General features: G+C 41.1%; 1 protein-coding gene across 14 annotated transcripts in view; it reads right to left on the bottom strand.

Moving 5' to 3' along the window:
* Positions 1-4,925: 4,925 nt before the first annotated feature.
* HPS5 (HPS5 biogenesis of lysosomal organelles complex 2 subunit 2) overlaps positions 4,926-15,203 on the bottom strand; it is a 46,090-nt gene continuing 35,812 nt past the window's right edge. For 12 of the 14 annotated variants that reach the window (XM_023230771.2, XM_023230763.2, XM_023230769.2 and 9 more), the window contains 7 exons: positions 14,340-14,460; positions 13,986-14,141; positions 13,056-13,175; positions 11,764-11,877; positions 10,223-10,329; positions 8,209-8,479; positions 4,926-6,186 (listed from right to left, as the gene is read on the bottom strand). In XM_023230771.2, the coding sequence (XP_023086539.2) occupies positions 6,126-6,186; positions 8,209-8,479; positions 10,223-10,329; positions 11,764-11,877; positions 13,056-13,175; positions 13,986-14,141; positions 14,340-14,460 (950 nt within the window). In that variant the 3' untranslated portion in view covers positions 4,926-6,125. The remainder of the gene's footprint in view (positions 6,187-8,208; positions 8,480-10,222; positions 10,330-11,763; positions 11,878-13,055; positions 13,176-13,985; positions 14,142-14,339; positions 14,461-15,203) is intronic. The other 2 variants (XM_023230770.3, XM_023230765.3) reach the window with 1 other exon arrangement.

The following is a 15,203-nucleotide window of genomic DNA, read 5'->3' as shown; positions in this document are numbered from 1 at the left end:
TGAACCTGGGGAGCAGGAATGAGACAGTGGAGTAAAACAGGGAGGAGCAAGGCCAATACAGGGACACATTATACAGCTGGCCATGCAGAAGAGCCACATAACTGATGCCAATGGGACCTTCAGAGGAACGCGTAAAAAGTGTCTCAGTGCCCTCCATTAGGAGTCCAAAATGAAAGGCACCTAGCAATTGGCTTCCATCTCCCTTTGGTCAAAGGTGGCCCCACCATTGTTAACTTTTCTGTATTTCTTGGCTATGCACACATGAGTGTCCAGTGGGTTTACCTGGAGTAGGAAGTAGAAGATCCACGGAGCAGACCCAAAGCAAGGTGCTGCCAGGTTGTACCTGCATGAAATGAATCAAAGCCTATGGTGGAACTTATGGCTGTAGCAGTGGCTGGAGAAAGCGGAGGGGGCCAGCAGGTCTGAAGTAGTTGATAGGCTGCATCTGATACACAGTGCAAAGCTTTGCTTTTTGAAAGTAAGGTCTGGACACAGCAAGTTCACTCGGGAACAAAGGAACGGACTGGATCTTAAGACTGAGAATAAAAGAGACAGGAAGAAACTATACCGGGTAGCCAAGATGGGGAAAGAGACAGGGCGACTGGGAGAGACAGAGAAATGTAAACCACCATGGATTAATGAAACCTGCCATAACCCTTGTGGTCCCACACAGATGCCACTCCCAGGGGGAACATGATCTGGAGCACAGTGCTCCATAAGACACTGAAACAATTTAGGGATGCTATGGGGCTTTAATAGGTTTAGGGACACGGTGACTTTCCTAGTACACACTACATAATCTTTTGCTTGAAATAACATTTTTTTGTTCTCTTACAACATAGGTACTTTGTTAGAGGTTGGGATAAAATGAGGGTAATATGATGGCCTTTATGGTTAGGGGATACAAGGAATACATGCATCTTATGCCCAATCAAACCCACAAGGTCCCCAATGGAGATAAGTTCTGAGGACAATGACCAGTACTCTACTGTTGGTTGGGGTTTGGCCCCAAACTTCAAAGCAGAACTCCGGTAAGTTGGGCTGCACTGCACAGTCTGGGCTAGAAGTCTAAGAGGACTTCTTTCAAAATCAGTCTCCAACTCCTCAGATCAGAAAGGCCATTCCAGTCAGTCCCCACCAGCACTGGAGGAAGCGAACCGGAGAGCATGAGCTTGTGTTGGACCCACTCAGAGCCAAGTTCCCATTGCACGCCTCATAGGCTTTTTCCAAAATTAGAAAAGGCCAGACAGACCGGTGAGACCTGCTCTCCTTCACTTCCATTAGTAGGGTAAGGCTAACTTGCTTTAACAAAGATACTCCAAAATACAGAATGTGAAGGAATATACAAACTTATGTCTCACTTAACAGTTTGTGATGAGTATTTCAGCTGCCAGGGACTTCTGCTCCGTACTTTCAGGTTCCCTCCAAGTTGTTGGCTCTACCATACTTTAGACTGACCCTTGCTACTCAAAGTGTGATCCAAGGACCAGAGGCATCAGCATCGCCTGGGATCTTGCCAGAAATGGACAATCTCAGGCACTACCCTAGATCTACTGTGGCAGTCAGGAGCTCCTACCTAATTTGTAGGAACTACGGCAAAATAAAAAGGTGGGAACTTGTTGAGAAGCCAAGACGGAAAAAAAATGTGGGCACCCTTGTCCATCAATTATTAAAAATTTCAAAACAGTAAAAGCAGAACATTAAACCAAGTGGGGGGCCCTCATAAACTTGGGGTTCTGACAATTCTTGGCCCTCGCATCTATGTGAGGCGGACAGAATCCTGAGGACATTTCAGCAGGTGGGCAATGGGTGAAAAGCCACGCCAGGGTTGAACAGGAACATATGCAAAAAGTGCAAAGTGCAGAACATACACAAGGAATGGAGGACCCAGGACAAGGGATAAACTTGGGCTCTGAAACTGAGAAAAAGTTTGAAAATAGATCACAGAGGGCCTTAAATGCCAAGCCCAAGGGCTTGGGCTGTACTCTGAAAACAGAGGGGAGGCGCTGAAAGTTTCTGACTGGGAAGTGGCATGACTGGGCCCCAAGAAGACAAAGCTTCTGGCAGTGCATCTGCAAGTAACTTCCCATGAGAGCAAGATAAACACTCTTTCTCAGGGGCTGTGGTGCATCTATACACGAGGATGACTCAATATCTAAATCTCCGAGCAGTGTGGGGGTGGAGGGCAAGTTGAGGGAGGTTAAATTAGTCCATTGAGGCTGGGCACAGTGGCTCACGCCTGTAATCACAGCACTTTGGGAGGCCCAGGTGGGCAGATCAATTGAGGTCAGGAGTTCGAGACCAGCCTGGCCAACACAGTGAAACCCCATCTCTACTAAAAATACAAACATTAGTCAGGCATGGTGGCAAACACCTGTAATCCCAGCTACACGGTAGGCTGAGGCAGGAGAATCACTTGAAACCAGGAGGTTGCAGTGAGCCGAGATCACATCATTGCACTCCAGCCTGGGTGACAGAGCGAGACTCCATCTCAAAAATAAAATAAAAATAAAAATAAACTAGTCCCTTGATCTATAGATTTCAGATTTGTGGCAGGGTCTCTACCATTTTTTTTTTTTTTTTTTTTTTTTTTGAGACAGACTCTCACTCTGTCACCCAGGCTGGAGTGCAGTGGTGCAATTTCAGCCCACTGCAACCTCTGCCTCCCGGGTTCAAGTGATTCTCATGTCTCAGCCTCCTGAGTAGCTGGGACTACAGGTGTGTGCCAGCATGCCCAGCTAATTTTTTTTTTTTTAAACAGAGTCTCGCTGTGTGGCCCAGGCTGGAGAGAAGTGGTGCAATCTCAGCTCACTGCAACCTCCACCTCCCGGGTTCAAATGATTCTCCTGCTTCATCCTCCCAAGTAGCTGGGACTACAGGCACCCACTACTATGCCCAGCTAGTTTTTTTTTTTTTTTTGTATTTTTAGTAGAGATGGGGTTTCACTATGTTGGTCAGGCTGGTGTTGAACTCCTGACCTCAGGTGATCTGCTGCCTTGGCCTCCCAAAGTGCTGGGATTACAAGTGTGAGCCACCATGCCTGGCCAGCCATTCTATTTTTAACAAGCTCCTGTGGTGATTCTGATATGTAGCCAGGTTTGTGAACCACCTGACTGGGTGACATCTAAGATTGTTTACATTTATTGTGCTGAGATGAACTGGTGGCAGTAATGGGATGTCAGTGGTTAGAGGTGAAGAGAGGACGGTCACTTAAGACTGCTGTAATGGGCCAGGCGCAGTGTCTCACACCTGTAATCCAAGCACTTTAGGAGGCCAAGGGAAGTGGATCACCTGAGGTCGGGAGTTCCAGACCAGTCTGACCAACATGAAGAAACCCCGGCTCCACTAAAAATAATAATAATAATAATTATAAATTAGCTGGGTGTGGTGGCACATGCCTATAATCACAGCTACTTGAGAGGCTGAGGCAGGAGAATCGCTTGAACCCAGGAGGCGCAGGTTGCTGTGAGCCGAGATGACGCCATTGCACTCCAGCCTGGGTAACAAGAGTGAAACTCCATCTCCAAAAAAAAAAAGACTGCGGCAATAGTCTAGGCAAGAAGTAATGAGAACGTGGGCTGGTGGCAAGAGACAATGGGGAAAAAATGACTAATGGAAAAAAAACACCAGCAAGGCAGAATTGAGAGGATGTACCTAGTAATTAGAAGTGAGCATAGAGGAGGAGGAAGAGGCAAGGATGACTACTTCAAGGTTTTGAGCCTTGACCAGGGGAGTCACAAATTTAACACATGCAAGGAAATTATTAATTTCAATTTTCATCTTCCCACTGTCTCTGGCTCATGTAAATCCAATGTCTATGGGTCTGATAACTACCAGGTCCAACGACGACATCTCAAACCTTTCTAACAAGAGCTAACATAATTACCTATATGCTATGTCACAGGCACTGTGCCCTACATTTCCATCTCCTTTAATTCTCACTGAAGAGGAGCTCTAACACCTCACTCTTTCTTTGTGCTATTCATTATCTCATCTAATCCTCAAAACACCCTGAATCAGAGCTACTATCATCCCCATTTTACAGATGAGAACACTAAAACTTAGAGAAACAAAGGAACTTCCCAAGGTCATGAAGCAAAAGAGAGCACAGATATTCAAACCAAGGCAGTCAGCCTCAGAACACAAGCTCTCAGCCACTATGCTGCCCTGTAAAACAGTGGTCAGATCTGGAAACAAAAGCGAAAGGGAGGTAACCATGAATCACAATCTGCCTAGAACTTTCAGGCAAGTGAAAGAAAGACACAAGTTCTATTTAAAAACTAATACCCAAATAGACTGCAAGTTTAAATGTTTAACTGAAGAAGACTTTTTTTTTTTTCATCTAGCCCAAAATGTCATGAAGGTGATTTTTGTTTGTTTGCCTTGGAAAATAAATTCAAGTGACAAGATTTGTTTTTGTTTGTTATACTAGAAATTTCTCTCCATACCCTTTATCAAATGAGAATTGCTGTGCCTTAAGAAAGTCTGTGAGGAAATGATTGCACAATTGTGCCAGTTCACGCTGTCTGCTTGCCATGGGACTTCCTCTGGGCCTTCTTGTAGTCACCGTGCTGACCGTAGACAGGGGCTCTCACCCTTATCTCAGTATAGACGCACATTTCAACATAATCCAATAGAGCCAAAAGGCAAATTATGCTAGTGGGAAGGTTTTCCATACTTCCCAGAATTCTCCCATCCAAGTACTAACCAGGCCCGACCCTGCTTAGCTTCCGAGATTAGATGAGATTGGGCATGTTCAGGGTGGTATGGCTGTAGACTACTTCCCAGAATTCTAAGAATTCTCCTTTCCCTGACAATCTCTTTAATCCATATGGTTGCATCATATCTAGGAGTAATGTGAAAGTTTAACAGTGATTTGTGTCCATATTCTCTGGTTGTGTTACAAATGAAAAAAAGTTGAATTGTTCAGTGTATCCAACACTTTACTTACTCCACACCTTTCAGCAAAAATGCTCACAATAAACCTCCTGTCTACATTCTGTTCAAATGAAAACTTTAGTCAAACTTTACATTTATTATTAATATAACATGCTACGTAAATGTACAGGAGCCTGACAAATGACAATCTACTTACATAATTTAAATAATACAAGTGCTTGCTGCAGTCTTTATTAGTACACAGCTTTGTTATGGCTTCTTAGAAATAATTTTAAAAAGTGCATGATTCTTGTGGGCTACTCTGCTTAGGAAAGATTACAGATAACACATTTCTACGAATGAATCAGTCAGCTATATACAGGTTCAGATTAGAAAATATTAAATAAACACAGAGAAAATATTTTAAATTAGCTTAATTTATATATGAAGATATTTTATTTAATTTATTTTTCAGACAGGGTCTTTCTCTGTCACCCAGACTGGAGTGCAATGGCACAAACATATCTCATTGCAGCCTGGACCTCCTGGCCGCAAGTACTATGCCCAGCTAATTTTTTAATTTTTTGTAGAGATGAGTTCTCACTATGTTGCCCAGGCTGGTCTTGAACTCCTGGCCTCAAGTGATCCTCCCTATCTTCCAAAGGGTTGGGATTACAGGCCTGAGCCACTGCACCCAGTCCCATTTTACTTAAATATCAAATTCAAATCTTCAGTGTTCTACTTATTTTGGGTTTGTTAATTCCACTATACAAGGTCTTATTTCAGTAATTTCAATATTGTGTCAGACAAGATATAAAATTAACCCAACCCCAGGCAATAATACTATCTGTCTTCATGTGACCAGGATGAAAAGCTTCTGCTCCCAACATGGAAGCCACAGTAAGAAAAGAATCTCTCTAATCCACTAGCAACAAGCAATTGATACGTAGTTCGGAATAATATTAGGATATTAACATTCTAATTCCAGCAAACAAGGACTGACTCTTTTCAAAATTCAACTTTGGTTAAGAAATGCTGAGTACACTTTGGTTAAGAAACACTGAGGTCATGGATAAAGAGTCACAGATGCCAACGCCAAGGGTACAGACACTGACAAAAGTGGCCCCAGTAAGATGGCAGGATTTGGGGGTGGTATCTTTCCTTCAATAACAAATGCATTCAGAAGGTTCAGGAGCATGATTTAGTTTTTCTCAAAATGTTGTAACATCCTGCTGAATCTTCTCCCACTAGGCCTGCTGGGACCAGAGAAACCGATCACATTTTTCAAGCATGCTTTGTATCAGAGCCCTGAAATCCCAAATAAGAAACAAGCAAATTTAGTTGTCATTGTTCATTCTTCACAGAAAACTTAAAAACTACAGAGTTTCAGAGGATTCAAAAAGTTGACTGACTCTGTGCATCAAGAGACACAATCCACAGAGTGAAAAGGCAACCTACAGAATGGAAGAAAATATTTGCAAATCATATATCTGACAAGGGATTAATATCCAGAATATCGGAGAACTCTTACAGCAACAACAACAAAAACATCCAACCCGATTCAAAATGGGCAAAGGACTTGAATAGGTATTTCTCCAAAGACAATTATATAAATGGTCAATAAGCATATGAAAAGATGTTCAACATCTCTAATCACTAGAAAAATGCAAATCAAAACCAAATGAGATAGTACCTGACACCCACTGGGATAGCTACTATTTAACAAAAAACAACAGAAAATGACAAGTGTAGGGCTAGCACATGGAGAAACTGGAACCCTAGTGCACTGCCAGCAGGAAAGTAAAACGGTGCAGTCTCTACAGCACAGTATGGTAGTTCCTCAAAACATTAAAAATAGAATTATCATATGATTCCAGAATTCCACTTTCAGGTATAAACCCAAAAGAACTGAAAGTAGTGTCTGGAAGACATATTTGTATACTCATATTCATAGCAGCATTATTCACGATACCCAGGAAGCAGAAGCAATTCAAGTGTCTGTCAACAGATGAATGGATAAACAAAAGGTGGCATATATATAAAACAGAGTATTATTCAGCCTTAAGTAGAAAGGAAATTCTGACACATGCTACAACATGGATAAACCTTTAGGATGCTATACTCAGTGAAATAGGCCAGTCACAAAAGGATAAATGTACTAATTCCACTGAGATGAGGTATTTAGAATAGTAAAATTAATAAAATCAGGAAGTAGAACTGTGGTTGCCAGGGGTTAGTAGAGGAAGGAAGTTGCTGTTTAACGGGTGTAGAGTTTCAGTTTTGCAAAATGAAAAAGTTCTAGAGACTGGATGCAAAACAATGTGAATATACTTAATACCACTGAGCTGAACATTTTTAAATTGTTAAGATGATAAATTTTATGTGTATTATACCACACACACACACACACACACACACACACACACACACAAAGACTGAGACATTAGGTATCTGGTAATTTTTTTTTTTTTTTTCAGAGTTTCACTCTTGTTGCCCAGGCTGGAGTGCAATGGCATGATCTTGGCTCACTGCAATCTCCGCCTGCTGAGTTAAGTGATTCTCCTGCCTCAGCTTCCTGAGTAGCTGGGATTTACAGATGTCCGCCACCACGTCCAGTTAATTTTTTTGAATTTTTTTTTTCAGTAGAGACAGGGTTTCACCATGTTGGTCAGGCTGGTCTCGAACTCCTGACCTCAGGTTATCCACCTGCCTCAGCCTCCCAAAGTGCTGGGATTACAGGCATAAGCCACTGTACCCAGCCAGGTACAGTAATTTTTTTTTTTTTTTTTTTTTGGAGATGGAATCTCACTCTGTCACCAGGCTAGAGTACAGTGGCACATTCTCGGCTCACTGCAACCTCTACCTCCTGAGTTCAAGCGATTCTCCTGCCTCAGCCTCCCAAGTAGCTGGGACTACAGACACGCACCAACACGCCCAGCTAATTTTTGTATTTTTTTTTTTTTTTTTTAGCAGAGATGGGGTTTCACCATGTTGGCCAGGATGGTCTCAATCTCTTGACCTCGTGATCCGCCCACTGCGGCCTCACAAAGCGCTGGGATTACAGGCGTGAGCCACCACGACCAGCCTGGTACCAGTAATATTTTTAAAGAATCAAGGACACATCAGATTATTCCGGTGAATCTGAACAGCATCTTGGTCATGACTGTGAATGAAATATTACTTTAGCCTCTTCCTTTAATTACCAGTTCAGTCTCAGTCTCCTCATGTTAGTGATGGGTCGGGACTAACCGATCTCCACATCTACCTCTGAATGTCTGGCATTCTACCTTCTCCAAGTACCATGCAGAGGGTAGGACAAACTAGTATTACCTCTGCCTTTTCTCGGCAATCCTCAGGACATCGCAGGTTCTGGTAAACTTCTCTGACAACTCAAGGGCCAGACCACATTCCTGTAGCAGTAACCAAGCCCGATCTGGGCCCATGGCCTTAGCTAACAGAAGTGCCACATTCTCCACGTTGATGGGGGAAGGCCCATCACTGAGGCTCCCATTTAGTGACTCCTGGGGGGCTGGCCTCATGCTCTTGTTCTGTATGAGATGAAGGAGAAGCTTCCATTCCTCCACAGTCTCTGGGATCCAACCTAAACACACACAGGGAAATGTCAGTTTGACCACTCTTAGCACACTGACTGGATACAAGAGATGGTCAAAACTGTGAAAATGTTTAATGCCAAAACATAAAAATATTCAAGAACATAATCTCATCACCCTAACACAAGTTGTTTTCTGCAAATTTGTTGTATAAATTGTTCATGAGAAAGAGAAGTCACAAAATTAACTTTGATTTTTTTTTTTTTTAAAGAGAGACAGCGTCTCACTACCATGTTGCCCAGGCTGGTCTTGAACTCCTGAGCTCAAGCAATCCTCCCACCTCAGCCTCCCAAAGTGTTGGGATTATAGGCATGAGCTACCACACCCGGGCAGCTTCAGAATTCTTTCAACCACTCAGTAATTACCCATGGCATATCCTATGCTAGGCACTGGATATGTAATGATGAACAAAAGAGACACAATCACTGTACTCTTGTGGAGCTTACAGTATAGTGTAGGAAACAAAACTTAAACACATAAGTAAATATATACTTATAAAGTATGCTAAGCACTATGAAAAAAAAAGAACAAGGAAGCATCAGAGAGAATGGCTGATAAGGGCTCTATGAGGAAGTGACATTGAAGCAGAAAGCTAAAAGATGAGACAAGCTTAGAGGACATATGCATGGGGCCCACATAATGTGAAAACTTGGAGTAGAGGCCATCAGAAATAAAGAGGCCTACACTTCTGATAAAGGAAACACGGAAGACAATGTGACACAGGAAAGAACTTGATGAATTCAATGAATTTTTCTTTTCCTTTTTTTTTTTCTGAGACCAATTTTAAAATTCAACACAAACCTAGCATGTTTCTTCTCCAAACATTCAAACCTTGGAAGTCTTCCTTGACTCTTCCCCCTCCCTCATTTGCCATATCCAGTAACAGCATGTCCCACTGCATTTTCCTTTGAAATGCCCACTTGGATGTGCTCCTTTTGCTGCCCTACTAAACACCTTTTTTTTGGGGGGGGGGCACTCTGTTGCCCAGGCTGGAGTGCAGTGGTGCGATCTCAGCTCATTGCAACCTCCGCCTCCCAGGTTCAAGCAATTCTCCTGCCTCAGCCTCTCAAGTAGCTGGGATCACAAGCATAAGCCACCATGCCCAGTTAATTTTTATATTTTTAGTAGAGACGGGGTTTCACCATGTTGGCCAGGCTTGTCTCAAACTACTGACCTCAGGTGATCCACCCGCCTCGGCCTCTGAAAGTGCTGGAATTACAAGCGTGAGCCACCATGCCTGGCCAGAATCATCTTTAATTAATGAGAAATTAAAAAAAAAAAAAAAGCCTAAGCACACATTTTGGAGGAAGTCCTTGGTCTGAACCCCAGCTCCAGCATTTACTATTAGTAGCTGTGTGATTTTGGGCCAATTAACTGTCCCTTCTGTACCTCAGTTATCTGGAAAGTAGAAATAATAGTAACTATCCCCAGAGTTTATCTCATTTAAAACAACATATGGAAAGCACACAGTATAGTGTCTAACACATAGTAGGCACTCATGAAATAGAAAAGTTGCCTGTAGTTTATTCTTAATTGTGATTTCGTAACGTATCAAGGGCTATAGGTAAAAAACAAAAAACAAAAACAAACAAAAAAAAACTCCACAAATGTGACAAGTAAAATTATATATTAAATTATGATCATTGAAAGGTTCACCAAATTTTTTTTGTTGAGAAGTCTGGAGTAACTTCTAAAAATTGACAACCAAGAGTAACCAGTTAGGATTGACATACCATTGTCCCCTTCCATCAGGCTCATATCATTCAGATACACAATATTGGTGAAGGCCTCTCTTCTTCTCTCCAGCTCCAAACAGAGAGTTAGATATCCAGGCCAGAAACTTTAAAGAGACCAAAGTTGAAGAAAGGAATAAAAGGCCATAAATTTATCCGGAGCTGTGCTGTCCAAAACAGCAGACACAGTCACAAGTGGCTATTTCAATTTAAATTAATTAAAAGTAAATAACATCTGAAGGTCAGTTCTTCAGTTAACATATTCACATTTCAAGTAGTCAATGGCTACACGTGGCTAGTGGCCACCATTGGACAGTTCAGTAGAATATCTCCACTATCATAGCAAGTTATATTAGATGACCCTGATCTATGGAAAAAAAACAAAAAAACTAGCAACAAATGCTGACATTTGAGGCCAAGCTCCAATTACAAGGCATTTAAAATTTATTCACTTTATAAACTTTAAAATTCAACATAAACCTAGCATGTTTCTTCTCCAAACATTCAAACCTTGGAAGTCTTCCTTGACTCTTCCCCCTCCTTCATTTGCCATATCCAGTATCAGCATGTCCCACTGCATTTTCCTTTGAAATGCCCACTGGATGTGCTCCTTTTGCTGCCCCACTAATCACCAATCCACTCATATCTGAATCACTCCAACAGCTTCCTAGCTGGCCTTCTGTCTCCAGCCTTCTCATGTATGACGTCAGAAATGATCTCTAGAAAGCTCCACTTTCATTATGCAATTTTTGCACCAAAAAGTTTGGTCTAAAAGGGTCTCTACTGATAACCAAATACTTCTGCCAGCTTTCAAGGTCCTGCATTATCTTGTCACCCACCACCTGGCCAGACTCAGCCCTCATTATCAACGAACAAATATGTATCAAATGCCTACCACTATACAAATTAGATATAGACATTATGAGGGAAAAGAAAGACACAAGTCGCTATCTCCAAAAGTTTATAATCCAGGTGGAGCCATAAGGCAGCATCACCAGGCAATAAATAACTGACTGAAGTGTGATGTGGATAATAAGCAATGTCAGTTTTCCACACCCTTGCTCTCTCTCACCTAACTCACCCTCTCCTGGCTCCTTTATAAATACAAATCCTACCCAGGTTTGAGGTTTTATCTCCAAAATCTCACCTCCTCCCTGAGTCCTTCACCAGCGATTCTATTGAGCCCATTTTGATCTCTCTCTTACTATATTAATTATAAAAGCCTGTATCAATTATAATTGGTATCACACAATCTGGTGCTTAATGAAATACTATCCACATGCCTGAGAACTGGGGCTGGCAACTAAGCAGAGGGAGTGGAGGGGAATTAGCAAAAGGCTATACAAAAAAAAAAAAAAAAGCACGAAATTTAAATGGAAAAAACACGTTTAATTTACGATCACTTAAAACAAAAAAGTGCTTTTAAATAGCAAAGAGACTCCCCAAATAATAATGTGTATAAATTCAGACCCTTAACTATAAGGTTGTTAACTGAAATGTTTTTAATCTTAACTTCAGTTTCTAAGAAAATTCTCACTTACCCACAAGACCTGCAGATGTCTGTCATTTTCTCTTTGGTTATAAAATCTGCAGGAAGCTTAATTAGATGAAGGATCAGCTGACTGTAACCCCAGGAAAGTAAGTGTGAATGAGGCCTATGAAATGAAAAAGAATCAGTAAATCAGATAGGAAATAAACTCTAGAAAATGCTTACTAAACACCTAATAGGTAAGAATAGAGTTTAACTGCATTCTATTACTACATTTTAAAAACATTGCTATTTGGCTTTTGAAAAATTAAAAACAGATATTTTTCCTAAAACCTGTTTATTTTTAAAGATTAGATACTTCAGGTAATCAAAAGCAAAAGAAATTCTTTTTTGATACTTTAGGTAATCAAAAGCAAAAGAAATAAATTATTTGTTCTTCTTTTAATTCTACCATTCCATCACTCACAGATAACTACTGCATATCCTTCTAGACTTTTTGCTAGGAATGTAAGACTGGCATTTGGGGGTCTTTTAAGAAGTTTCTCCTGGGGGAAAACACAAGGAACAGTTCTGACACAAGTAGCAGTGTGTAGTTTGCCTGAATTTTATTTTTAAAGTCCTAAATCAGGTCAGGTTATGTCTAGAAATTCCTTGACAAATGTTTAGGAAGAAAACACTTACATACCTATCTCCCTAACCCCCCAACCCAGTTTTACCCTCTCACAGGCTATCATCAAGGTCTCTTAATGTGGGCCCATGAAAAACCTGCAGGGGGTCAGTTGTGCACAATTTTGCAAGACTGCATTTTTCTAAAAGGAATCATCAGATTCTTATAGGGTGACCCCAAATAATTTCAGAACCACTAAGAAATATACTTCATCTCATTACTACCATGACTTGGGTCAGTCTCTTCCATAGCTATTCCTAAAGTGAGCCCAGAATGCCATATGTGAATAAACCAGTTCCATTCCAAAGGAGCACTGGAGCTTAATCCTTAGAAATAAGACTCCTAGCCAGGTGCAGTGGCTCACGCCTGTAATCCCAGTACTTTGGGAGGCCAAGGCAGGAAGATCGCTTGAGCCCAGGAGATCGAGATCGGCCTGGGCCATATCCCGAAATCTCATCTGTACAAAAAATTAGCCAGGCAGAGAGGCGTGCTCCTGTATTCCCAGCTACTCAGGAAGCTAAGGTGAGAGGGTTGAATCACCTGAGCCTAGGAGGTCAAGGCTGCAGGACGTCATGATCTCAGCATCACATTCTAGCCTAGGCGACAGAGATCCTGTCTCCAAAAAAAAGAAAAAAAAAAAGTAAGAAAGAAAGAAAGAAAGAGGACTTCTTCTGTACCTGGGATAACCTTCATCATCCATTGTGCTGGTGCTTGGTGGAGCATCAAGGGACACTGCCAAAAGCAGCCAATCCAACCTTAAAGACTCTGGTTGCAGAAGGGACTCAAGAAAAGATGACCTAAGAGAAAGTTGGGAAAAAAGTCACCAATCTTCACGCTAAGAAAGGAAACATAAAATGTGGGGAGTGTGAAGAAAACCTGATTAAGAGATGAATACAGTAGAAGAAATAACCTGAAGACTCTTCTGCTACAAAATGTCTAGAAATGCTGGCGACTATGCTCCAAGATAACAAGGAAAATGTCAAAGGGCCAAAAAAGAAAAAAAAAAAAAGGAAAGAAAGAAAGAGACAAATAAAAACTAGTGTGGCCAAGGTAGGAAGATCACTGAGGCCGTAGTTTGAGGCTGTAGTATGCTAAGATCACACCCGTGAATAGCCACTGCATCCAGCTTGGGCAACATTGTGGCAAATGTGAACCAACCAAAAGAAGAAAGGAGGAAGCTGCTAGTCTAATAAGCCAGAGGCACAGGTCACAAGTGTTATAACCATGGGGAGATAGAAAATCAGACATCAGCCTAAAAAGAGAAGAGCTACAACTGAGATCTATGTCAATAAAAAGGTAGCAGTGAATCTACTCACTGCAAAGACAATAAGAAGCTTATCTTCTTAGTCCAGGCCCTGAATCAAGGGATTAATTTTGCACTGATCTGAGAATCTCTGAGAGGGAGAGAAGAAGTGTGGTACATGCACATTTGTGATGTGTGCTGTGACATGTGGCAGAATGTTACAAGGCTGCCCAAATCCTCCTCTTCCATAGTAGGTGCCTCAACCCCTTGGTAATTAACAGTAACAATGTGACACCTGCTTATAAAAGAGAAACAATGCCCTATCAAAAGAAAGGAGAGTCTGCAAATATCTTCTCCTTCTCACCGCTGATCTTCAGGCCTTGATTTCACCAGACTGTCTAAATAAGCCAAAAAATCAGCAGGATGATGATGACAAAGTTGTTTGATATCCGAGGGCAAAATGGATGGATAGAACTTGATTAAGGATCGAAGAGCAGATTCCCCAAACTTCTCATACAACCTGCATTTAAAAACAAAACACTTTAATCTCTAATTTCAGTGAAATAACTTGGTTACATTTAGGTTACTTACTACAAATGAAAATAAATATACTAACAGAAGCTGCCTCATATGCAAATGAGTAACACATTAGAGACTAAAATACACACAAAAAAAGCATGTGCTTTAGTTCATAAAAACAATATACAGGACAACTTACCGGGTAGCATAAACAACCAACAACGGACTATCAAAAGGAACCTTGTCATCTAGTAACTTTAACCTTGTTGGTAGATCTCCTTCTTCCATCTCCACATACACAGGATTGGAACTTGCCATTTCTGAAATACAAAGCATACCCTTTTCCAAACTTTCTCTCTTAGATGGAAATATTCAATTTATGAACATGCTCATTCAGAAATCATCAGTCACTTACCTACTGTGTGGACCTATTATGTGCAAGGCCCAATGTTTGTTAAGCATTGTAGGAGAAACAGATAAAAGAACAAGAGATGCAATCTCTACTTTTAAGAACCTTAAAATCAAATTGGGAGGCAAAGCATATTAAAGGTTTTAAATAAGACAAAGGAACATATAATTAATACATCAGTGACTATTACTCTTAAAATAATGAGTGTCTAGGGCTATATATAGTGACCGTCCATATCTACACACATCACAAAGCAATATACCTAGCTACCATCAATGCCAAGTTGCTCAGTTTTTTCTAGAACTAGTATTCCTACTCCAACTTTTAGAATTAAATTCAGTGAAATTAATTTTAAAATATTTGACCTATTTTTGAAGATACCAGTATAGCAAATATTCATTCTCTGAAGAACAAAAGATTTGACTTTTTGGAATAGCCAAAAGTCATTTAAAATCAAGTCTGGTGAAAGAAGTAATTGATGATCTAAAACTACTTGTGGTTTAAAAAAAAAAAAGGCCGGGCGCGGTGGCTCAAGCCTGTAATCCCAGCACTTTGGGAGGCCGAGACGGGCGGATCACGAGGTCAGGAGATCGAGACCATCCTGGCTAACACGGTGAAACCCCGTCTCTACTAAAAATACAAAAAATTAGCCGG

The sequence above is a fragment of the Piliocolobus tephrosceles genome, chromosome 13, assembly GCF_002776525.5.
Source record: "Piliocolobus tephrosceles isolate RC106 chromosome 13, ASM277652v3, whole genome shotgun sequence".
Classification (NCBI taxonomy): Eukaryota; Metazoa; Chordata; class Mammalia; order Primates; family Cercopithecidae; genus Piliocolobus; species Piliocolobus tephrosceles.
Note: the sequence above shows the minus strand (reverse complement) of the source record. Positions and strands in the feature narration are given on the sequence as shown.